This window comes from Nyctibius grandis, chromosome 8, assembly GCF_013368605.1.
Source record: "Nyctibius grandis isolate bNycGra1 chromosome 8, bNycGra1.pri, whole genome shotgun sequence".
NCBI classification, from domain to species: Eukaryota; Metazoa; Chordata; class Aves; order Nyctibiiformes; family Nyctibiidae; genus Nyctibius; species Nyctibius grandis.
In genome coordinates this window covers 28,798,600-28,824,130 of record NC_090665.1, presented here as the reverse complement: position 1 = coordinate 28,824,130, position 25,531 = coordinate 28,798,600, and the positions used below count along the sequence as shown (strand labels likewise).

The window sequence follows — 25,531 nt, the reverse complement described above, 5'->3', positions numbered from 1 at the left end:
GCGGCCCTGGGAACGGAGTGGGCGGGGCCACGGCTGCAGCCGGAGCCTTTGCGGGCCGGGACCGCGGCACCCGGAAGCACCGGGTGGGTGGTGCGAGCGGAGCCGGCGGAGAGGGGCGAGCTGGGCCGCTGGCCGGGTGCTGCAGGTGGGAGGCCTGGGCCGGGACCGGGAGCAGCAGAGCCCGGCTGAGGCTGCCCCGGAGGGAGCGAGGCTGCGGTTGTGGATGAGGGAGGAAGCCTGAGGGAGGCCCTCGGTGTGGGAGAGGGAGACGTTTGGGGTTGGTGGATGGGGTGGGGAGGGGAAGAGTGGGACTGAGGATATACTGAGAGAAATGTCTGTAAGTGGAATGGTCTGGGAAAGAGGGAGGGGAGGCGTGAAGGTGAAGTTACTGTGGGGAGGCAGCTGTCTGTGAAGTTGGGAAGGGATACGGATCTAGTCAGCAGCTGTGTCGTTGTTGCTAGAGTTGTGGCTCACTTGCTGGGTGTCTCAGTGTAGGTGCGGCTGGCACTCTGCTGAGAAGGTGCTCACTGTGCTTGATGTAGTGCTGTGTGTGAAGTTAACAGAAATGCACACTTTATAGGTATTTTTGTGGCATCACAATTTCATACTGGGTTTTTGAAATGAGAAGCACTCTAGAGTACAAAGCTTAAGGATTAAGTCAGAAAACCAGAAGCTGCAGAGATAATGAACATGATAAGATAATACGTATTATGGAATAGACTGGGAGGTAAAAGATAAACACCAAAAGGTACTCCAAGTTGTTTCATTTTATTGAATCCTATATATTTTAAATCAGAGTGAGGAAGACTTGGATACCAGAGAAAATATTTTAAAGGAATAATTGGGTGGAGAAGACTGAGTCTGCTTTGTGCCGTGTAGGAGTGTGTTATTTGGGACATAAAGAACGTACGCAACAAACCTTTCTAAAACTAACTGAGCACCGTAGTGGGAAACTTATCTGCCGTGGTGGCCTCTAGACAGGAGGGTTGGGGTCTAAGGCAACCGTTGCTTTTCAAAGAACATATGTTCTTTGACTGACTGACAAAATGGGGTTTGGAATGAACATTAGGTGACAGACTGCTTCTCCCAAAATCTATGGGGTTGCCTTTCTCCATAGGCACTGCACTTGACTCATCTGAACTGTTTGTATGTGGACTGAGTTGATCTTGACCTATTCAGCTCTTCTCTGTTAAGTTAGTACACAGGACCTGCTCCATAAAAACTGTCGCTGTATAGACAGTTTGCTAAAGTAGACTCTAGCTCTGTGATGCATGCTTTTCTTTTATAAAAGAATAAGCAGCATCAAATTTCTTCAGAGGCTGCGGGGTGAGTTTGAGGGAGGTGATAGCTGTGGATAAACTGATTCACAATCATAGAATACCAGGTTGTAAGGGACCTCAAGGATCATCTGGTCCAACCTTTCTTGGCAAAAACATGGTCTAGACAAGGTGTCCCAGCACCCTGTCCAGCTGAATCTTCAAAGTGTCCAATGTTGGAAATGGTAACCTCTTCCTTTAGAAATTGTAGCTGATGATTCCGTTGTACATTGTTAGGCATTGTGAAAACTTGTGATTGAAAATTACAGTTCTGGGAGATAAGGATCCATTGGTTTGGGATGTGTAATGTTATGGTTTGTAGAAGTAGAAGGTGTAGTGAAAATACTGGTATTGGGAAAGACTATGGTAGTAGTAAGTATAAATTTGCTTTATTTAGAGCAGTGTATTGTTAGGAGTGACTCTAAGTCTTCAACAGTCCTACAGGCTGCCTACACAGCCTGATTCCTTATGCTAGTTAAGCTGCTGTTTGCAATAACAAGAAAAAGGCAGGGGTCATCTGAACTAGGTACCTAGGGAAATCAAATCACGTGTGTCTGCTTAAAACAGTTCCAGATTTGGCAGTGTTAAGTGAGGGCAACACATTCTTGATCTTTGTGACAGGCTTGCTAGATATAGTTTTGCCTCTTATTATTCTTGAATTGCTTGCCACCTGGGCTTATTCTTCACCAATTACTTCAGTTCATACCCATATACACACTGCTTGTGCAGGCTTAGTGCCTTCATTGACACTTGGGAGGCTGCACAGCTGGATCGCATCAATAGAAGGTGTCTCTAAAGGGGAGGAGAGATTCTTAAGATTCGTACCTCTTAGCATCTAGCATAATAATGTAAGATGGTTAGGAGGAGTTCAGGATTTTCCCGTTGAATTGTTAAACCTTCTTGTCTTATATTCGTACCTTCAGTACACTGTTCAGCTGTCTAATTTTATTTGTAATTACTAGCTTTCTGCAATAAGTGTCTGCAGATTTATTTTCACTGTAGTATCTAGGTTGTGTTACTCTACTCAAACTAGGTCACCTTGACTGAGGGTGGCTGCATTGCCTCGAGCACCCAGGCTTGGTTAGTAATTCATAAATAGCATAAGTGTAAGCTGTAGCTGAACCCCGGCTGTATTCAACGTTCAGTCTTTCAGCACCTTACATCAAGCTCCTTCATTGTCTTGATATATCTGCAGGAGTTACATTCAGGCAGTGCTTCAGTTCATGGCATTGCACTCCTGTGTGCTTGGGGAGGGATGGACATTTGAACTAAAACTGAGACCCGAATGCCTCCTTGCTCACAGAATCTCGATGTGACTACTAGGATCTTTCTGTACTGTGATCTTTACAATGAGCACAGTGTATGTACTGTTTGAAAAAGAGAGAGGCAGTTAGGGCAGGTTGTATCAAATTTCTGTGCTGGCAGGCAGAGTTTGGCTTCGTGACTGTTATGTCAATATAAAACTATTGCACTACTGTGCACATAGTTGAACTCTTCATCTTACAAGAAATACTGGTGTTAGATTTAGCTCAATGAGGGCCTGCATTTCCTGAACGCTAAATATTTATACTCAATATGTGATTTCTTTAATATTCATCAAATCATATTCTCATCAGTTGAAGAAATCTTATATTTAGATTCTTAGGTTTGGTGTAAAGGATAAAGGGAGTGGGGTGGGCTTAAAGAGTATTTAGCCACAAATTTCACATTTAAGATTCACAATGCCCAACTTTTCCTGTCTGATTTGTAGATTAGAATGGTGATTTTTTTTTTCCCCACCAAAAAAAAAAAAAAACAAAACAAAACAAAAAACCCTCTGTGAGATCTAGTAAAAAACTCAGCAGTGTTAAGTTCCCTTTCTGCTAGGTTTTCTGTCAACCTGTAGGAAAACCTTACCTGAGTCCCAAGCCATTTATAGCATTGTCTGAAATTAGACGTTAGTTAATATGTAATTGCATTCCCTTTGTTAGACTTGGCAATGGTGGAATTTCCTGGTTGAGTGGTAGGCCACTGAATCACTGATACGGCCACCAATATTCTTGGCAAAAGCCTAGGTTTTTGGAGCAAAGTTGAGAAGAAGTCATTGGTTGATCTTTAGCAGTTAAAATTTAATGTGTAACTGCTCTGTGCGTAAGTGCATTTGCCAGTGCTAAAAAGTATCTGCATGATTTTAAAAAGGCCAAGATAAGGTTGCAGTTAGGGAGCTAGATGACGTTGCAGGAGCAAGGTCCACCACAGTGTTCTACTGTGTTGTGCTTGATATCCTTGTCATGAAAATATTATTTGAATGTAGTGATGTTTTTAATTTTTTTCACCAGTAAGAATTTTTTTAATGTAAATGGATATACTGGAAATACTGCCTGAAGGAAACGTTCATGTGAAAAAAATCTTTGTTACTCAGTTTCTGCTAGAAGAGTGAGGAAAAATCTTTATGCTGGAGGATTTGCTTTTAATAACGCTTCTGAAGAAGAATACAAGCTTTAAGAAAAACATAGCTTATTTTTTCCGTAGTGTACTTAATACACGTTATAATGTATCCAGCAAGAAGAATGAGTAACAAACTGAAAAACAAAAGAAAGAGCAAGGTAAGTTTTAAAATTATTAAGTGATTTACAGTGGTTTGGTTGAAAAGTGCCATGTATTTGGGGAGGAACAGCTGACAATTATGTCTAGCTTACGGGAGGGAACAGAGAAGAAACCTGTATCAAGTAGGAGGAAGATCGAAAACATTCATGGTGACATTTTGAAGTTAGAAATACAAGGTTTAAGATTATAAGAAATGTTTATAACATTATGGTTTATAAAAAAAATTACACATGAAAGATTACATATTTGAGGGGGTGGGAGGAGAAAGAATTGCATTTTTGAATGATAGCAGTCCAAATTTGGCAGTTAAAATATTCATATGTAGGTAAAATCTTGTTCATAACCCAGTTCAGCAGCACTTACTAGATTCAGAAAGGTCCATGCACCCTCAGTACCATCTGGGATATTTATCATAGAATCATAGAATGGTTTGGGTTGGAAGGGACCTTTAAAGATCACCTAGTTTCAACCCCCCTGCCATTGGCATCTTTGATTAGGTCAGGTTGCTCAAAGCCCTGTCCAACCTGACTTTGAACACTTAACAATGACGGGGCTTCCACATTTTGCTGGGCAACCTGTTCCAGTGCCTCACTACCCTCATCATACAAATTTCTTCCTTATATCCGATAGAAATCTACTCTCTTTCAGTTTAAAACTGTTGCCCCTTGTCCTGACACTACAGGCCCTGGTAAAAAGTCTCTCTCTGTCTTATAAGCCCCGTTTATATATCAAAAGGCTGCAATAAGGTCTCCCTGGAGCCTTTTCTTCTCCACTCTGAACAAGCCCAACTCTCTCAGCCATTCTTCATAGGAGAGGCGTTCCATCCCTCTGATCGTTTTTGTGGCCCTCCTCTGGACCCGCTTTAACAGGTTGTGAGGCCCAGACCTCAAAACCATGGTCTGTACTTATGCTAAAGGCCTGTTGAAGACAGGGAAGGCCATAATTGTGCAGGTGGAAAGTGGGACCGGGCGTAGGCCTGGTAGCCTCTCCCTGCCTAGCACAATCACCCTTACTGTGCAGACCACAATAAGGATGCCTCCGCCACTCCTCTGTCACTTATCTGTAATCAGAAGTTGTGGCCTAAACTCATGTCAAGAGCCCGTCACATTTAAAATGGATACCAGAAAAATAAGTGCTCTGATGAGGTCGAGCTGCTGCTGACTACTTGCAACTACATTACACAAATACGACAGTGTAGTTGCAAGCGAGAGGTCGTGTTTCTTGTCTCTCCTCCTCAGACTTTACCATGAATACAGCAGTGTGTGTGTGTTTTTGCTGAACCACAAGGACTTTTCCTTCCCCTTTCACTAACTGTTTATCACTAAGGACCAACCCTGGTTTACACCCAGACTTTGGTGGGCGTTTGAAAAATCTAAGGGATAATCACCACATCACATCTGTAGTTATATAACTCGAGGGTATAAAATCTGACAGAGAGTACCACTCTTCGGAGCTCCCTCTCAGCTGGTCTGAGACCCCATTACATCCAACCTCACTTCTGCCATATCAACAGCTGCATCGGACTACTGGACAGGTCGTATGGTCCCTTCCCCTGCTAGAGCTTTGTATTTTACCCCACTTTTATTTGTGTTATTGTGTGTTGAGCTCACGAGACTGTTTAAGGTTGTTTTGCTTAAGGATAATGACAATTGTGATAATAAAGCTGCCTAAATGAATTAACTGCCTGGCATTGAATCAGTGAAGTGGGGTATCTAGTAACGGTAAAGTTACTGAGTGGACTAAGCCTGACTCCATATCAGTGGAGCGACGTGTCCATATTATTCTGCTGCGTCCCTGACCCAGTCGCAACACAGGTCCCTGTCTTGTGCTGGGGACCTCAGACCTGGATGCAGTACTCCGGTGGGGTCCATGAGAGCAGGGTAGAGGGGCAGAATCACCTCCCTCAACCTGCTGGTCATGCTTTTTTTGGGGCAGCCCAGGATACAGTTGGCTTTCTGGGCTGCGAGCGTGCATTGCCGGCTCATGTCCAATTTTTCATCCACTAGTATCCCCAAGTCCTTCTCTGCAGGGCTGTTCTCAATCCCTTCATCCTCCAGCCTGTATTGATACGGGGGGTTGCCCTGGCCCACGTCCAGGACCTTGCACTTGGCCTTGTTGAACTTTGTGAGGTTCCTTCCATGCGTATATTTCTATATGTAAATGATTTGTTGTATTGGATACTGCTTTTGGTGTAAAGAAAGCTATACTGAGTCCAATAGAAAGAAGATTTATGGAGCAGAATTTTCTTCTGAGGAATCTAGTTGTTTTATAGAAAGTAGCATGTTAGTGGGGTGTTCCCCAACACAGGGAAGAGGGCAATGCACGTGCGAAAGCATAGAAGGAAGTCTTATAAAAATAGGTTCTTCAGGATCCCTGAGCTAGCTCTTGCTCCACCTTCCAATTGTGCTTTTCCTCTTTGTTGCCAGCTTAGTATATTTGTATAGGTGTAGCACCAGCATTGGTTCACGTTTCATTTGAGAGATATCAGAACACAATCCTGTTTCTTTAATCTGCTATCTTGATTTCAAAGCAAATTCCCAGGAAGTGTGTCCATACCTGTTCCACTGAAATGAAATGAAATAGTGTACTTTACTTTCCACTCTGTTTTTCCTTCTGTAAGGCAGACTCAATCAGTGTTTATTTTCTGGCAGTTCCCAGCTATAGAACTTGGTGTACTGGCACACAAAACTTAAACTTTCCCTTTTGCAGTTTTGAAGAGGCTGGTTGTCTGCTTCTGCTTGGCTTTGTCTTTTAACTGATGTTCGAGTGCCTTTTCTTTGGTTAAGCAGTCTTAAAATCGTTAGTCATAAAATGGAATAAGAGCTAGCAATAGCAATAACTCCTGTAACTTGGCTTTTTACTCTAAAAGACCATGAGCAGTGGAAACATTTCACAGCTAGGCTGGAAGGAATGTAATTCACACAATGGCATCACTGTGAAGTTTGGAAGTGTAGTAGTAGTTAGTAATTTATTTTTTATACATTTACTTTCCTTGTGACTGAGTAGGGAGGAGTAAAGAAATAGTTGCCAGTATAAGTTATTTTCATGCCAAATCTTTTGGTAAATGGGTAGAAAATAATACAAACATTAACTCTGTAGCCTGTTGTAAGGGCCTCATTTCACCATTTTCTGTTACTCTGTATGTGTTTGTTTTCAATAGGGTGCATCCCTAGGCCATCACCTGGGAAAGCCTTTGCTTTTGTGCCTGTGTAGAATCCTAGGCTCTGCCAGGAAGGTGTAAATTGCAGGATGGGAGCATCCCAGCGCTACCTTTTACCTTCCCTCTGTTACGAATTCCTGTATGGGCTTGTTCTAAAGATGTATCAATGGTAAGCAGTAAATGGACCTTGATTTATAGACATCATGACCACAGGTACCCCAAAACGATTTTAAGTGACTTTTTAATTGTATCTTGCAGTGAGAGGTGCTAAATACCTGCAGCTCATTGACTGTAATGTAGCCTATCGCATCTGTTACCTGGTAGCTAAAATACAAAGTAATTACATGCATCACTTTTACTGTGGATTGCTCAGTCATTTGACAGAGAGCGTGTTGTTATTTTAATCTGTGAATTTAACCTGCTTTTTTGTTATGTGACTTATTGGAATTCATTGTTAATTGCCTTTTTTTTGTTGTGTTAGCTACTTCTTGAGATAGTGTTGGGTGCTTGGGTTTTCTTGGATGCTGATTTCTTTTTTTCAAGTTTTCTCTGATTTCTCTTGAAGTTTCCGAAATTTAAGGAAAATTAAATGTAATGAATATTAAAAAGTGAGCCAGCTGCAGTGATTGGAAGAAAAGCTTTCTTAGTAATTGAGGCTGAATTAGAATACTGGATAGTTTGGGATACTGAAAGAAGTTTCAATGTAATTGATGCAGAAGAAATGCACAGTCAAATAAATGAAATTTGTATCATTTGTGCATGAACTATCATCTTTTTTATTTATAAAATAATATGTGAAAATGTAAGGCACCCCAACCTTAAAGTTTCAATGAGTCTAAAACATGCAAATCAACTAGACACTTGCTGTTAGTCAAAGTTGAGTCTTAACAGTTCTGTGCTCACTTTATCTTAATATATTTGTATCAGCATGGTGTGAAATTTTGGGAGTGCCTGCATCTGTGGAGTTGCCCTTGCTCTTTTGTTCTTGCAGATGGTGTTAGGCCATGCTTGCAGGAAGGATCTCCATAATATGCAGTATAACTGCAACCATCTTTGGAAAATGTCTCAAGACAGTCTCTGAGTTTAACTAAAGATTATTTAAAATAAATTAGTCACATTTCCTTACAGAGTTCTCTTTTTTTAGTGTTTTAGATACCTCAAACTAAAGTAATTCTGTGAGATTTTGAGACCTGCTGCAAACTCAAGAATAGGATAGAATCATAAACCAATCCTTAATTTTGCACAAGATTCTATTACTGTAGATATATAGCAGCTGAGAAGCTCAAAAGTTTATATCGTCAAATCTTTAAAAGACAAAATCTTAAGCTTAAGAAAAGTCCTGTAATCATCTTCTTGTTGCTCATGTAGTAAATCCTGATTAATATTAGCAAGTTTTGTTAAGAATGGATAGAGGAAAATAAAATATATATGGTATGTTTACTGTTCATTAAGTCAAGTTGATTATGCTCCTTTTGGCCTAATGTATTTCATCTGCAAACATTAGAATTTACCAGTATTTTAGGAGGGAAAGTGTAGGGATGATATAATAATAAAATATGAAATTTTAGCCTGTGGTGGAGAAATTACTAAAGGAGGTGAAAATCTGCAAGTCAGAAATGTATTCATTTTGTCTGAATTAATATTATGAAATGGAAATATATGATTTTCCACTTTAAAAAAATCTGCTTCTTTTGAACAGGTATTTTTCAGACTGTGCACAGTATGATACTTTGAGCTAAAGGTATTACTTTCCATATAGATTGTTTTGTTTTCTGAGTCTGTAAAACCTTTCCAGGATCCTCGTCCTTTATACTTTTAAGGAGAGCAGCTCTTCACGTAGTATCTGCATTTTATCCACCTGTGTGTACTGAATTCGAATGTTACATGGCTGTAAATACTGTCTTGGCTTACTGCATGTTGACTTCCCGTATAGACCTGCCTTTCACCTCTTCCCCTGCCTTCCGTATTGCGGGCTGTAGGGTGTGTCTGCATGGTACACTGAATAAACTACACAGAAGCGGTTTACTTTTTTTTACCTAGACTAATAAAAGAAAAGAATAATGAGCCTAGTCAGTGGGTTAACAGATGTGATACATTACAGTCAATGAGTTGCATGTACTTAACACCTCTCACTGTAAGATGCAGTTCAAAAGTCACTAAATTAACGTGACCACTCAACTTCCAGTCTTTGAATTAGCAAACCTAAATCTGATTTCTGGAACAGATGCATCCTTCAGAGTACTGAGTAGTCTGTCCAAAGCCCAGTAAGAAATCTAAGCCTGGTTGTAACTCTGTACAGGAAATGCATTGGGAACTTTAATTTCATTATTGGTTTAAGACAATCAAAGTGTGGGCTGTTACTGAAGACAATAGTTCATTTAGTGTGTGACTGCACAGTCTGTTGCAGTGAGGGTAGCAGGAACTCATGGCTAGAAAAGAGCGATTACACCTCTGGCAGTAATCTGTAAATCTAAACTTGCTGTGAAACTTCAGCTGAAGACAGTTCAACTGTTTGAAGTTCAGTACTTAGCTCCTTTTCTGGATCCAGTCCCCAGTTTGCACTGTGTTCTATGAACTGATATGCAGCTCTTTTAAAAGAAAGGAAGAGGGACTGGGAGAGCCGATAAGATATTACGTGTGCTCAGTAAAGGGTATTTATTGTATTGGCATACGTAAGTTTCAGGACTCTCTAGTTCCTGCTCTGTGAACCGTCTGTTTGTAAGTACAGCATGAAACTTCACACACTTGTTCTCTACAAGCCTGTGTTGCTGACCACTGACAGGACAACTTTTAAGAAATATCCTTATTTCAGTTATCACACTGGACGCTTAAAGTCCCTTTTGTCTGAAATTTGGAAAGTCTGAAACTGCTTTAGTGCATTATGGTAAATAAATGTTTTCTGCTACTGGCACCTTTTTGAGACACATTGTCTGGAAAAAGTTCCCTTTTTTTATCATGATTATTAAAGAAGACAAGATTGTAGTTCAAGATAATACTGTGGTATGTATTCCTTATGGCTTTGCTGATGGGCTTATTAAACTGTTGTGCTTGTTGGTATGTTTTCATGCTGAATGCTTTGATACTTGCTCATAAACAAGGTATTAGTGATTTACTTTTAAAATTACATTTTAAGCTGCTTAGTAAATAGATGGTTGTATTTCAGCAAAAAATGCATGTGAACATTATTTTCTGATATTGTGACCTATTTTGAAGGTTAAGGAATTGATCTCTGAGAATTTTGAACATTTGTAAAATGCTTTGTCATTTCACAGGCTGACAGAATGCAGAAACTTTTGTCTGAGTTCAGGAGAGATGTGTGTTCCCATTATCTGTATTTTGTTCAGAAGCATTTTGAAAACTGAAAACCAAAAAGTTTAAAAACTTATTTATCTGTAAGTGTGCTTTCATGAAATTTAGTGTTGTTCATCTTAACCATGTATTACTCTTTGTGTTTCCAGATTTTCAGGTCTCAATACTAAAAAATGAGGTAGATAGAAAAGGTGGAAGAAATTGTTTGTGCAAGTTGGCTCACATGAATGTGCATTTTGCAATGTCAGTTTTCTCCAGTAGCATGTGCAGACCTTTTCATGAAGTTCAGTTCTGTATTTTCTCTCGTTGGATTTTTTTTCCTTTCCCTTTTTCTTCCTCTGTCTTCTCTATGCTGCTGGTATTTCTTCAGAGAGTATGATCTCTGACTTTCCATGTCCCCTGTTCATCCCTTCACAGGAACTGCTCTTCTGTTTCTCCTCCTTGTTCTCAGCTATAGCAAATCTATTCTTCAAAGATGTTCCTCTCTAACTGATCTTCTCTGTTTTGTTGTTGGGCATGCATAATTCCACAGTTAACATCCTCATGTAAATGGTCATAAAAAGTAAATCTTGAATGTTGTCTGCAGCTTTCTTCTCCTTCATGCTTTACATTTCTGTCTGATTTATATTGTCCAGTGCAGTTGCATCTTTAGTCTCTGTCTCTTCAGCGAGTTACATGAGATCATAGTTCACACAAAAGTATCTTCTATTAAGATTCCTTAAAGAAATCCTTGTGTATTTCTTCCTCAGTTTCTGCACCCTGGCATCTTTTTCATCCTCCTTTGCCAGTATGCTTTTACAAATACTTTTACAGCTTTATGATTCTTGAGGTAAACAATTTTATTGTGTAGGATACGTGTACATACTTCATATCTCTGCGGCTGTTGGCAATTCATATTTGTTTGCAGGTTACTGCAATGTATCTTAAGTATCCATGCCATATAGGTATTAATTTGACTTTGTATACTTGACTGGAGAAAATCTATTAATGCTTAGAGACTAGATAAAGGCAAGTCATAAATATTTGAATAGCACAGCTCTCCGGATCTCTGAAAAAACAGCAATGAAAATTGTTATGAAATTCATCTGGAGCTAGAGAAATGCACTCATCAAGAAGCAGCTTCAGTTTCAGTTACAAATATTAGAGGTACCAGCACATCCTTCAGCAGTGTGTACAAAACTAGATCGTTAATGAGGCAAAACTTGTGTGCCTGTAGGTGTAAAACATGCATAGGGACAGCTCTGACATATGCATCCAATAAGTACTGCTTATGCCATCTCTAGGCTTCTGAAAGTGAGAACTGCATTCATTGTCTTGACTTGTTACTGTTTTTCTTCTACTTGAAAACATATCTGTTAACTTCTAATTACTGATTTGATTTTACTTTGGCATTATAAAACACTACTCCGTTTTTGAATATGTGGGCAGTGAAGGCAGTAGTAGTTAATTTTTTATAGAAAGCATTAATTTCTGTGCACATGGAAACTCTTCATACTTAATATGAAGAATAGCAGAAAATTATATAATATTCTGAAGAGCAGTGATGCATTTTTTTAAGTTCCTTGTAATATACTGTGCTTGCAAAATGAGAATTGTTTTCTCTATTTGTCTCCTGCACTACGTTGATGCTTTAATTGGTGACAAAGGGCAAAGAAAACCATGTCAGCTTGGTGAAAGTTCATGGTAGAGATGAGGATGACACAGCTTCACTAATGTAAGGTTTGTGGTAGTGCATTATGAGAAAGTAGGTGCAGTCACCTAGTCATCTATGTTCAACTGATTTTTTTATGAGCAGGATAATCAGCAGGACAGGTTTAGTGCTGTCTCCCCTGCAGCTCCTCCATCCCACGTCTTCCTATCCAGCCCTGCTTTCCTACAACTCTCCTTTTCCTTCAGTGTCAGGCATACCTCCCATTTTCATTTAAAGCAGCCCAACCCTCATCCTGTCTTATGCTGGCACGGTGTCATCTGGCAAGGCAGAGACTGCAACCTGAAAAACTTTGGAGAGGTGGAAGAATGAGAAGATCTCTTCGGTCTGGGAATAGCTCATTGCAGCAGGGGTACTGCAGTACCGCAGTGTGGGGCTTTTTCGCTTTGAAAATACCTTCTGAGCTTTCACCTACAGAAAGAAATACATGATTGATTTAACTTGGCAGATTTCTTTTGTGAAACCAGATATTGGAAAGCTAATTATGTTACTAGTCCTTATTTTACTTAAATATTTCTTATGTGTAGTAATAATAAATTTCATTTCTCTATTAGTTATCACTTTTCCTAATATTCTGACATGCTTCTCCATTTGTAATCATGTATTTGAAAAACATTTTTAACATGTTAATCTCCTTTATAAATACCAGATTAGATTTGTTGGTTTTCTTTGGCTGAGCTCCTTGGATAACTTTTTTTAAAATGCTGATTCCTAAGGGAAACATCTATCTGCAATATTACCTTTTAAGCCCGGGTTTGTTTTGGTTTTTTTCCTGTTTCAGGAAGAAAAAAGTCAAGAAATGTCTACCAATTTAAAATACCTTTCCTTGGGCATCCTGGTTTTTCAGACCACGAGTTTAGTCTTGACCATGCGTTATTCTCGGACACTGAAAGAAGAAGGACCTCGTTACTTATCCTCTACTGCAGTAGTTATTGCTGAACTTCTGAAGATTTTGGCCTGTGTTCTATTGGTCTACAAAGACAGCAGTATGTGTCAAGTTTTGCACCAAGTAATTTTCCTAATCAATATGCTGTATTGTAGTGGCAACTGCAAAGCAGCCATGTGAGTACAGGCATACAACAAAGCATTTCCCTTCTCATGTAAGAAATAGTCTTGGAAAGACACTAATCATACTTCACTCCTCAACACACGATAGAAGATACTCTATATTTGCTGAAGAGAGTTCTCTTTAAAGAATATGGATACTGAGGAGTGCAAGAATAAATTTTCTACTAACAGCTTGAAGCTTGTGGTTGCTCAGGCATTTTAAGAACTTCTTATGTAGAAGTAGGAAAAAATGAAAAGCTTTAAGTCTGTCCAAAGCATGAATGATAATTTAGAAGCCTATAATAAAGAGCAGATACAGGAGGGAGAAAGCAATTTCATTACTACAGGAAGAAGCACAGTTTTAATCTAAAAAAAAGTCTATTCAGATTTATTCTACTTCTTATTTTGTGCATTTTATACTGAATTTATCCAGTTCCTTGACATATATATTTGATCTTCAACAGCTTAAAAATATCATTGTATATGCATAAATGTTGATGTCTCTGAAGGCTCCTAAATGTGCATTTTTAGATGATACTCTTTAGTGCATAATCTTCAAATATTGGTATGGTTTCAATAAGTTTTATTTAAAGTATTTTGAATAATTGTTCTAGTTCTGATATTCCAGGCTACAGGAAGACACTTTGCAGCCTTTTTTTCTTATGTATATGAGGCTCATGAAAGTCAAACAAACATAGTATTTTGAGGTCTTGGTAGCAGTGATAGCTTTAAAAAGAGGGCAACAATCTTTAAGAACAGAACATTGCGCGCTCTTTTTCCTCCCCCCCCCTCCTTTTAGTGAATGTCTGTTTCTTTTATTGTTTCTTGGGGTAGAGTGCAATTTACGGACTCTGAACAGAGTGCTACATGATGAAATCCTTAATAAACCAATGGAAACTCTTAAACTTGCTATTCCTTCAGGAATTTATACTCTTCAGAATAACTTGCTATATGTAGCATTGTCAAACCTCGATGCAGCCACGTACCAGGTATTGTACATTTGGATTTCTCTGTAAGTTTCAAAAAAATCCATGAATTATGCGGTAGTAACTGTTTCTGGGTTCTTCTAGGTTACATATCAACTGAAAATTCTTACCACAGCGTTGTTTTCTGTGTCCATGTTGAGCAAGAAACTGGGTGTATACCAGTGGCTTTCATTAATAATATTGATGACAGGAGTGGCATTAGTGCAGGTAAATATTAACAGGTGGTTTGTGTTTATTTAATGTGTTTATTCAAGGAACATAGATTTCTATACTGATCATACAGCTTTGTGATTCTACCAGCTGCACGTGAGCGCCAGTGTATGGTCAGGAACTACAAATCACAACTGGCCAGGGCTAGAGGACACCAGAAAAGGTTCAAAGGCAGAAGATAACACCTCTTTTGTGTCCCAGTGCTCTACTGTAGAATGTGACAGGGCCTCTGGAGCAACCTGCAAATAACCGTGATAGCAGCACTTATTAGCACACTTCTTCAGACATGAGGGATTCACAGATCTGCTGTGCCAGCACAGTCCTGCTGCTCACCTTGTGATATGGTTTCAGCATGGCAAATTTACTTGAACTTTTTCAAGAAGCAAACTTGGCCTCTGTTCTAAATAGCGCAGGTTCAGGAGTTTGTAGTTTTCAGAGGGCAGGATCATGCAATAAGAGGCCATTTAAGAATTTCTAGCAGATTTTAGCATATCCTAGAAATTTTTATTTTAAAACTCAAGGGTTTGAAAAAAAATTCTGAGGATTAAATTTGATATAATTTTCAAATTTAAAAATGAGAACAAAACATTCTGATAGTAACTAACAGACTCTTTAGTACATTTTTGTCCATGGCTTTGCATTTTATTCTGTGTTAGCATTAGATATATTGCAGGATTTAGCTTCATAAATTTCAGCTTGCTTTAGTTGTCTGCGTAATCACTGAAGAGGGGCACATGCAAAAGACAGTTCATCCCATCTTAAAGACAGCTGGTGTAAGTGGTTTTCTAAGTGTCGGGTGGCAAAAGTTGGCGAATGTGAATGATCATGGTAAGTCATGCTGGGATTCAGAAACAGTTCTGGCTTATAAAACATAAATCCTGGACCTCTTTAAAGTGGTGGGTGTTCTTCCAGTTCAGGCACAATTTTACTCCTTACAAATATGTAGAAAGAAAAATTAGGGCTTTGCAGTCCTTTAAAAGTATGTATGGTGCAAAATACAAAACTTTACAAGCATGTGGTTGTCTGCATTTAGTAACTGTTACTGTTGCTAGAAAACAAATTTTCATTTTACAGATGCTCATGACTTGATTTTATCAGTGAATTTTGTATAACTGTTTTTACATCCAGTGGCCTTCAGACTCTCAAGCAACAGCTGCTAAGGAACATTCAGCAGGGTCTCAGTTTGTCGGCCTGATCGCAGTTCTTATAGCATGCTTTTCTAGTGGATTTGCTGGGGTTTATTTTGAGAAAATTTTAAAGGAAACTAAGCAGTCTGTGTGGATCAGAAACATTCAGCTTGGTAAGTTTAATTTTAGTCATCTCTTAGAGATACTGCATTCTGAAGAATTAAGATAAATGTGCAAAATATATATATAAATAAAAAATATCAACATTTTAGTATTCTGCATAAATGTACTTTTAAGACCAAGATTATAAACTCTGCTAGATAGAATTCTAGCAGTTGCTTTCTGATCTCAACCTAGTTCTTGATTTGACTTGCTTATAGAGTGTCTGTAAGTTTGTACAGAATCTGTCAATTGAATTTTTATTTAAAATTTTCTAAAGAATATTATCTTATGCAGGATTCTATGGATGCTCTGTGTTTAAAAAATTATTGTCTTTTGCACTAATTCATAACATCTGATAAATATAGATAGTATTCCTTTTTCCTTTTTTTAAACTTTTTTTAGAGAATAGAGGAACATTAAAACAAAATATCTTTCTAAATCAATGTTTTGAGGTGTTTTAAAATTAACATTTTTTTTTCTTTTATGTCTGGGTAGGCAATTTTTATAGGTTGGCACTTTTAATACAATGCAACTGCTTAGTGAATAAAGTTGAGGTAATGAATTATTATTAGTTCAGTACAAAGATCAGTTTGTTTTAGTTGTTTGTATAATCACTGGAGAGAGGCATATGCAAAAGAGAGTTCATCTTAACTATTCTAATGCCCTTACCTGTTGTGCACCTGTCAGGAAGAGACTACCTTCTATTTCCAAAGTGGTTCTGGGTCTTCTAGACCCTAGATATTAATGGTGACAGAGTTGATCAGTTTTCCTGAATGAGTTTACCCTCACCTCAAAGCAGTCTTGTCCAGTTTATAGGGTTGGAAATATGACATCAGCAATATCTTTTTATTTCCATTTTGCAACAGGAACAAAACTTATTGTTGGAGTTGCCCTTCTTCCTCTGATGGAATCCCTCTAGTCTTCACGTGCGGGCAATAATTATTTATTGCATATTTGAATAAATGCTTTCAGCAGAACTTGAACTTTCCAGCACCTCTAGTATGGACTCTTGATCAAATCCATAGTACTGTAGAATTTAAAGTCATGAGTATGATTTAGTGGATCGGGGCTGTATACAGAGTCTGGTAGAATGTAACGAAGTACCATAAGAAAAGGAGATGGTGTGTTTTTTTGTAATTAGATAGTTGGTCAAAAACTAGTATGGTCAAAAATGTCTGAACACAAGCAATATATTTTCCTTTCTTTTCCTGTTGCTGTGTTTTGATTATAAATGGTTATAAACGCAGAACTCCATTTTGATTATCTTTTAGTATTTTTACATGTCCATAATGGTTTGAAACTTGAGGATAGAGAAGGGGATCAAAACCTCTACTTATTATCTGTTAGTATTTATTGAAATTGTGTATATTAAAACTGAGTTACCTTGAACAGGATGTAGAGGATACATCAGGAAAGGTTATGTTAGGGGATTTTGGAAGCAGAGAAGGGTGGGTAGCTGGGGCTTGGTCCAGGATTTAAGGTAAGACTTGGTGCTCTGGATGGAGCTATAACATAAAAATCCATTGCCAAGGAAAGCTGATTACTATTACTCTCAATTTCCACGCTAGAAGCGCTTTGTTGGGCAACAGTGGAGATATCTAAAACGATTTCCAATGAAACGTTCATAATTGTTGAAAAATCAATGATGTAAAACATTCTTCAGATATTTCTACAGTGCACAAAAGTATGTATGAAAACAAATGAGTTCACTGGTTTGATAATTGGCCTGGTCATGTATTGAATGTTGCAGTAATTGCTTTGTGAAAACAATGAGATCAGAACAGACTGCGTCTAAACATGAACTGTTCAAGGTAATGAATAACTTAAGACCGTGATATATGAAGACATAAATGTCTGTGATGATAGTGAGAATTGAATCACACAATTTTTTTTAATTTTTTGTCAGTGAGCTTAATTTGCCTTAATACAAAATTCAGTAGAATGTTTACTATTAAAGTTGTTTTCAGTTCAAAAATGAAATTAATTTTGTCATCTTTCATAGAGAGGTTGCTGATACAGCTTTTAGAAAATATTTAAAACATGAAATCACAATTACAAAAATATGTTGGTGTATCCTTTCTGCAAGTGCAAGATAGTTGCCCGCTTAAGACATTGTATCATTCAGGAGCAAGTCAGTCATAAGCAAGGGCTTAGAAATAGAGCTTTTCTTAAGACGCAAACAACAAAAACTGTATGTCCAACCTGGTTTTCATTTTCATACCCATAGAGAATTATTAAGACTGTAGAAAAAATTGGAAAATATATTCAAATAATTTTTGAAAAAATCAGTTTTTAATGCATACCAGTATCATATTAGGGATGCATGAATAGTTGATTTTATTTATTTATTTTAGCAGATTAATTGGAAAACAGATGTAATTGGCTTAATCTGAATGAAACCTAAATTTTTAATGATGTCTACAAAAAGAATTATTTTTTGTCAAACAGAAGGTTTTATTTTGTTCAAAACAGTGCTGCCCTTTGGAGACACAAAAAAATGTGATTAAAATAGAGGTCAGCTTTTCACAGAAATGGAATGGAAAAACTGTTTCTTTCTTGCTTAGGACTAGAACCTACATCAGTCACAGAGGAGGTGCTTGCATACTTGATGCCTGAGGGGTTAGGAGAAGTTTCCCATCTGACAGAAGAACACTATGCTCAACAAATTTTAAACTTTTTAATCTCATCTCAGTTTCTTCTTTTGACATTAGGTCTCTACTAGTAAACATTAGTTGTGTTTGAGACTGGTTCAGAAGAATCCCACTTCCAAGATCCTAGTCTGAATTGGCAAACTGATAAGTCCTGCTCTTGCTATGTCAGTGGCCATCTCCTTCACTGAAAGTTTTCTGTAGTGTGACTTCAGCCTTCAGTCATGACTAGTTTCAGGAAAACTGAAATTGTGTTTAGGTGAATTTTGCTATATGCCATCCCACTCCATTCCAGTAGAAAGCAATGGAAAATAAGTATATAAGAATGTCGTAATGGAAACAGTCAAAACTTGTTCTAAGCGTAGACAATAGCTTTTAAAAGAGAATATCTGTGTGAACACTTGATTGCATTTGAACGTGGTGGTATTGCAAGTAGCAGTCCTAATTCAACATCAGATACATGTGAGCAGTCCTTGAGGACAAGGAACCTGCTTGCATGTTTTTCACCTGAAGCTTTTAAATCAATCTTGTACTTTCAGGATTTTTTGGTAGCATATTTGGACTGATGGGTGTATACATTTATGATGGAGAACAACTGTCAAAGAATGGATTTTTTCAAGGATACAATAAACTTACTTGGATAGTTGTTGTTCTACAGGTGAGATACCTTGTATCACATGTTTCTGTGCAGGAACTTGGGATTTACTCTTCTATAAATGACTGGGGAAACTAATGGGGGTCATTGAAGCTACTGAGAATTGTATAGTCAAAAGTCTGATTTATCACTATTAGAATAAACCTCTAAATAAAAACCTGGAAAATATATGGCAAGTATATGACTAAGTATTGTGCAACATAAAAGCATGTAATCGTTATTTCTTTTGCAATGTTTAAAAAAAAAAATGCCTTTCCTCTGGTGACTAAAAATGTACAGTACAAGCATTTCCACTAATTTAATGATCAGTATGATCAACAATTTCTTTAATGAGGAAAGAACAACTTCTCCAATATTTATATTCAACAGTGCATATCCATAATGTAAAATAAATGTAAGGCTCCTAAACATAGATGAAGGCTTTTCCTAAAGTAAGTGCATGTTGTTAAAATAGATGCTCCCCTAATGGGATTATCAGGTTGCAAATACAAACCTCCGTATTTTTTTCAGGCACTTGGAGGGCTGGTGATTGCTGCTGTTATAAAATATGCGGACAACATTTTAAAGGGATTTGCAACTTCTCTCTCTATTATACTGTCAACATTGATCTCCTATTTCTGGCTGCAAGATTTTGTCCCTACAAGGTAAGAATTATTTTCCATGTATGCTGAAAAAAATATCATTGAAAACTTAATGCTTACCAGATATAACTGCAAAAATAAATAAATAAAAAACCCAGTCCAAGCCACACTTTTAGAATGTTTGGATACAACTTGCACGTAAAAGTTTAGTTTCATAACATACCATAACTAATACTTAATTTTTTCAGTGTAGTTGGCAAGGTTAAGTTTCCTGTCCGAGACAGCCCTCCCAGGTCAGGAGTAACCGCGTCTCACATCCTGGCTCTTGACCAGCCGCTCCCTCGCGGGCGCTGTGGTTGCGTCCGCTGTCCCTTGCTCTCGGTCCCCCCCCGCCCGTCTCCCTCGGTTGGTTCCGCCCTGACGCTGGCGCCAGGCCCCTGCCTGCCGCGCGCTGGCCCAGCCTGCCCCCTGCTGGCTGTGCTCAGCAGCAGCCTCACCCGGGGGTTGCCTGTCTCTTGTTTTCTCTCTGTCCTCTGACTGGCCAGATCTTCCACAAGTCATCTCATTGCAAGAGGAGTTATGGCTGGACAATGATAATGATGAGGATCTTTTTACACTGGCTTTCATCCCCTCTCAAAGCAGTCTCTGAAAGAGATGATTGCACTCATACACACATGGAAATCACACTACGGCAATTAGTTGCCCAAGGACACCCAGAAGCCCAAAGGCAGAGCTTTTTTCTAAAGACAATACCATATTTATTAGTGAAAACACTCAAGCCAAAAAGAGGGAAGAATGTTTGCTATATGCTTCTAGGCCCAATACATTGTGCCCTGATGTTTTGTGAATCAGATTTTAGTAGCCCTGTGCACTGCAGGTTTTGTATATGGGTAGTTTCCGCAATAGTGCTTGTCTTGGCCGTGCGTGTTAATATATGGAGCGTAGAAATAATATTCCAACTTTCAGATGTATTAATAGGATTTTGCTTATAATTGACCTACACTCCTCGCATGTGTTACACAAACTCATAATGTAAAAATATTTTGAATAGTATTTACAACTGTTGTATCTGATATGAAGAAACATCTTTTTATCTAAAAGTAGTATTTGCAATATTAGCAAGAGTTTACTTAAACATTCAAAAAAGGAAGTAGAACAACTGTTTAGGCTTAAAAAGTGGAAGACATTGAACTTAAATTATAAGTAGCCTATACTTCTCCTATTAAAGCAAATGTAGAAAGTGGTTTAAGAATTTCTGTCTGCTCAAATGGAAAATTAATAAGTAACTTACTCAACTTCTGCAAACATGATGAAAATGGAAATAGTGGTAAATAATTAAATGAGATGGAGCTAACTAGCAGCATGTGGAACTTGAAGCCATGTCATTTAATAAAACTTGATTAACTTGAGTTAATCAAACTTAATCTTTAGTACCTTGCTTATGCAAACTGAATTTATTTGAACTGAAACTGTGTAATTGTTTCTGTCACTTCAACAAACATTTTTGATTGGGATAATAGATGTAAAGTACTTAAGTGCTTGAATTTGTTGCAATGGATCATGTCCAGAAATAGGCTAGCTGTATTCTCTGGAGGATTATCATGTCATGCGACACAGTTTTTTTAGCATTTGGTTCAGAAGATCAGATTGTCAACATTCTCATGTCTTTATGACAAGGTTCTTTTCTAAAATGTGTACTGATTGTCTGCTGGCTTTGGATATTTTGTTTCAGACTTGTAACTATAAAAACAACTTGAAAGGGCCGTATGTCACAATACAAAAGATGCCTTTATTATCTTTTCCTTACATAAATCTTTATGTATCTGCCAAAAATTAGATTATACTGACTTGCAAACTGGTTCTTGGGCAGCAGTAATTTGTTTTGACATAAGCTTTGGTCTTCAAAGCAAACACAACTCCAGCAACGTGACATACATAAGATGTTAAAAGTGGCTGGGTAACCATGGCAGTTGCACTTCTTTAGCTTCTGCTTGCGTTTTGCACAGAGCTTTAGGCAAAAGAAAAAAAAAAAGAATTGGTCTGATTACTTTTGACAATTGTTCCATGAAACTATAATTTTAATTTTCAGAATATGTCAATATAATGATACATTACTTTGTGGATGTAAGTTTCTTATTTCAACGTTCTTCCTGCATCCTTCTATAAGAAATATATGCAAATTATTTTGTTCTTTATAAATTGGACAGATACAATTTATCTTTCTGCGTTCCCACAGGAAAAATGTCCTTTCTTTTGATTGTATTACATAAATAAAATTGCATCAACTAAAACAAGCTAACTTTTTTTTTCCATCCCTATTCTATTCAGTGTCTTTTTCTTCGGAGCCGTCCTTGTAATAGCAGCTACTTTCCTATATGGTTACGATCCCAAACCTGCAGGAAATCCCATTAAGGCATAGCAGACTTCCTCATCAACCTGCTTCTCAAGATCATGTATTGGGGGCCTTGCTAACAATGGCATGTGGAAAGTGTCATTGTGCACTGCAAGGAAAGGATTACTACCTTGGATCTATTGAAGAAATGCTTATGAGTAGTTTTGAACAGCCAGAGGGGTAAAAGGTGGATGATGATACTGTCTGTAACTGATGGGGGGGAAAAAAAAACATGGCAGGGGAATGCCTAGTGCAACTTGCTAATAAAAACTTGAAAGGAACAAAAAGTTTCCAAGAAACTGCAATGAGGAATGTTTACAGCTTTGACTGGGATTGCAGCAAAAGAATTTACTGTATTGACTGCTGCAGAAATATGTCCTATGCACTCTTTGAAAGAGCACATGACAACAGTGTCAGATTGTATGTTTTTACAATTTGACCATATTTAATCTTAGTAAATATGTTTTTGACTGTCTATTTACATGAAATCAACTGAATACACATCATAGTTCTAAAATGATGGTTCTAAATAGGTATTCCTTATTAAAGCTGTGAAGATTGAAGTATGATTGAAAGACACTTTGACACTATCAAATATTTTTATATTTTTAGAAGGCTGATTTAATAACAGAATTCTGTTATTAAATTATAATATTATAACTCTGTTGCTTATATAAAACTATTGTAAGAATGTTAACATTCTCGCCTAAGTACACAAAGGGAGAAATTCAGAGTGAAAGCTGGAAATCTTTGTTGATACTCCAGCCTTCATCAGGATAGCCTGTAGTATTCCAACAGATGCAATAACTCTGTGAACACAGGCCAGAGGTTACTGCACTAACCTGGCACTAAGAGTAGGGTTATGATGGAGCGCTTGCTCAGATGTCGTGTTCATTCTTTTTATTTTTATGGATTATAAATCAGCTTTTTGGTAGAACCTTTAAAGTAGTTTTTATGCTTTAAATATCCTCTGGGGGTTTTTTTGACCACAATTTTTTTTTAAAAAAAAAAAAAAAAGCCCATAATAAACATTTTAAATGCATCGTTGTTGTCTGTAACAGCTCCATCTGGAGCTATTATGGTATATCATCTATATACTGTACTGTACATTATTACAGAGGTGTTTTTTAAACAAGTGTTGTTTACTCATGAACTCTCCAAGACTTTTTCAGTACATTTCTATGTAATGGCTTAATTAGAGATTTTTTTTTTATAATTATTATTATTATTTTGTTTTGAGAGTCCTTGAGCCAATTACTTTAATAGGAAACGTAAAGAAAAAGTAATTAATTGTGCAATAGGTAAATATAAAAGCATGGTGTTCTTCTGTTTTAAACCAAAAAAAACTTCACAAAGAAACCTAGATGCAATTAGATCAATTAGACTGTTACGAACACTTCATTTGTTGAAGTATTTGCATATAGCGCAAAACACAAAAAAAAAAAAAGCTAGAGCTAATAAAGGAAAAAAGCTGTCTTAAACATCACTTGTTTTCAGGCCTATTCACCATGGATATTAATACAGAGTGACTTCTTATCCAGATGTTACATTTTTATACAAAAACATATCAGTAGTCCCTTACCTGTAGAATGACAAGTGGTAAAAATGTATGATTTCCTTTTTCACCCCACCTCACGCTCTTTCTCACTTCTGTTTTGTGCTACTGAACATGTGAAGAGAGAGGTGTTTTAAAATGTTTACCAAAGTACCTCATCCTCTTTTCCACATTCTAGTGGTGGCTTGACAAGGAGATTCTCTAAGAGTGCTCTGAGATTTTTTTAATGAAGTATTGTAAATGGGAAAGGAAAAATTCCACTTATGTCAGCCAAGTAAAAATAGTGTTTTCCTTCTGTTGGCAATGTCATGGATTATCAACTCTTTCTTTGTTTATCGTATCAGAGCAAGACGTTAAAGAAATTTCAGAGTTATGCCAAGAGCTTGCAAAGCTTTGTGAACTGTCAGTCTATCCCAGCATTTCATAATTGCAGGAGCTCTCTTACTTGGTAGTCAAAACTATCTTGTATTACTCTAAACTGTCATTCTGTGTTAATATTAAACCTTTTACCTATAACACTTAATGTGGCAAGGTCTTTGAAAAATTACGTTTAGTCATTTTGCCACTGAAATACAGCATGAGGTAAGATGTGTGCGTAGAACAGTGAGCTGCAGCGTCGCTTAGTGTAGAACGGGAAGCGCGTGACTCTCAAATGATTAGAGAAGTGTTGATAGTAATATCTGAATTGGAGTTTGGCCTACATGATAATACTTTTAATTTCATTAATATAATTGGTTACTTCCTTGAGAAATTTCTTCAAAAAACATAAGCAGCAGGTTGAGAACACTTTAGAGGCGGTTGCACAGGAAGGGACCAAATAGGCCAAATAATCGCCACGTTGCTGGAGTTCTGTTACATATAACCCAGCTGTGACACCTCAGGTGCTCTTGTTGGTATTTGTCAATAAGCTTCAGACTGAAGGAAAAAACAGGAATATGCGCTCTTTGCTTTTGAGTAGGATGTCATACAGCTTTGGAGAACATTATATCTACTGTACTAAGGAACAGTAACTCTTGTCTGTAGATCAGTGACTCTTCCATGCTTTCAATTGACAGTTCCATTAAATTTTCCAGTAGAGGGATAGATCTCTTCACACTCTTGTTGCTGTAAAAGCAATAGGAGTTTGCATTTTGAGCTGGTTTTCCGTAGCCCTTTACAGGCTAAGGGAAGAGTCTTGTCCGAGGCCCTCCAGGTTGAAAGCGTTATTCTAGACAGAGGGAAGACAGTTTCTTGAGAACAGAAGGGGTTTGAGGAGGGTTTACTGATTTCTGTAACCTTTGCAATCTGAGAGCACATGCACATTTTCTCATTGAGATACTTTTGTATCTGGATTTTAAAAATAAAAAAACAACATCAACAAAAACAGTTTTAAGTGTATAACTCATTAGCTAACCAAAGAAGCATAGCTAGCACAGAGCATTGGGAAGCAGGGGATAGTGTGCTTTGAGTTTGCCCTGAAAGCAATCTGTAGGAGTCTAACTTTCCAAAAATAAACCTTTCTGAACTGTTTTTCTGACTTTCAGACAATGGATTTGTTAGTTCAGTGTATATTTAGGAGGCTAACCTATACTTAGCAGAATTTTATTTAAATATTTATAAAGTTATAGCTAGGTATTTATTTGCAATAACTTGAATTATGTGATTTTTTTTTTTTTTTAAGACTTGCATAAGGGAAGTACTGGTATTTATTGAATACTTGGATATTTGGTAGTTTTATTTGAGAATCTCTGGGATACATAATAAATGATCAAATAACAATAAATGTAGAACTATCCTCAAAGCGAAATAAATCAGCAGTTCAGTGGTGAAAAATCTTGAGTCTAATAAAGTAAGATAAGCTTTTCTTTAAACATTGTATTTCTGTGCTATCCACAAGTGCCCAATAATCTTTTTTCTCAAATAATTCAGATAATTTTTTAGTTCTGTTCAACTTTTTTGTTTTAGACAAACTATAAGAAAATTTCCATTTTTGTTTGCTTTAATAATGGGTAGATTAACGTTCTAGATCCAGCTTCTACAAAATAACACCTTGGGGTTTTTACTGTAACTTTTTAGAAATTTTTTTTTATTTTTCCTCAAAAGAAACAAT

General features: G+C 37.4%; 1 protein-coding gene across 3 annotated transcripts; it reads left to right on the top strand.

The window, feature by feature from the left end:
• The first annotated feature begins 56 nt into the window (after positions 1-56).
• On the top strand, positions 57-22,924 carry SLC35A3 (solute carrier family 35 member A3). Of its 3 annotated transcripts, none has more exons than XM_068406027.1 (9): positions 57-145; positions 10,335-10,454; positions 12,861-13,065; positions 13,961-14,115; positions 14,197-14,319; positions 15,451-15,622; positions 18,799-18,917; positions 19,425-19,558; positions 21,824-22,924. In XM_068406027.1, exons 3-9 carry the CDS (start codon positions 12,879-12,881, stop codon positions 21,912-21,914), a joined length of 981 nt encoding a protein of 326 aa, XP_068262128.1. In that variant the 5' UTR covers positions 57-145; positions 10,335-10,454; positions 12,861-12,878; the 3' UTR covers positions 21,915-22,924. The 3 variants fall into 3 exon arrangements, with proteins under 3 accessions (XP_068262128.1, XP_068262127.1, XP_068262129.1); XM_068406028.1 differs by lacking the exons at positions 57-145; positions 10,335-10,454 and adding exons at positions 7,212-7,231; positions 8,762-8,803; XM_068406026.1 differs by lacking the exon at positions 10,335-10,454 and having other exon boundaries at positions 63-145.
• The last annotated feature ends 2,607 nt before the right edge of the window (positions 22,925-25,531 follow it).

Bases quoted from the DNA above. Each gene is read 5' to 3' on its own strand.
- SLC35A3 (XM_068406027.1), top strand. From the start codon at position 12,879: ATGTCTACCAATTTAAAATACCTTTCCTTGGGCATCCTGGTTTTTCAG. The intron at 13,066-13,960 runs GTATGTGTCAAG...TTCTTGGGGTAG, and splicing joins ATTGGTCTACAAAGACAGCA to AGTGCAATTTACGGACTCTG. The intron at 14,320-15,450 runs GTAAATATTAAC...TTTTACATCCAG, and splicing joins CAGGAGTGGCATTAGTGCAG to TGGCCTTCAGACTCTCAAGC.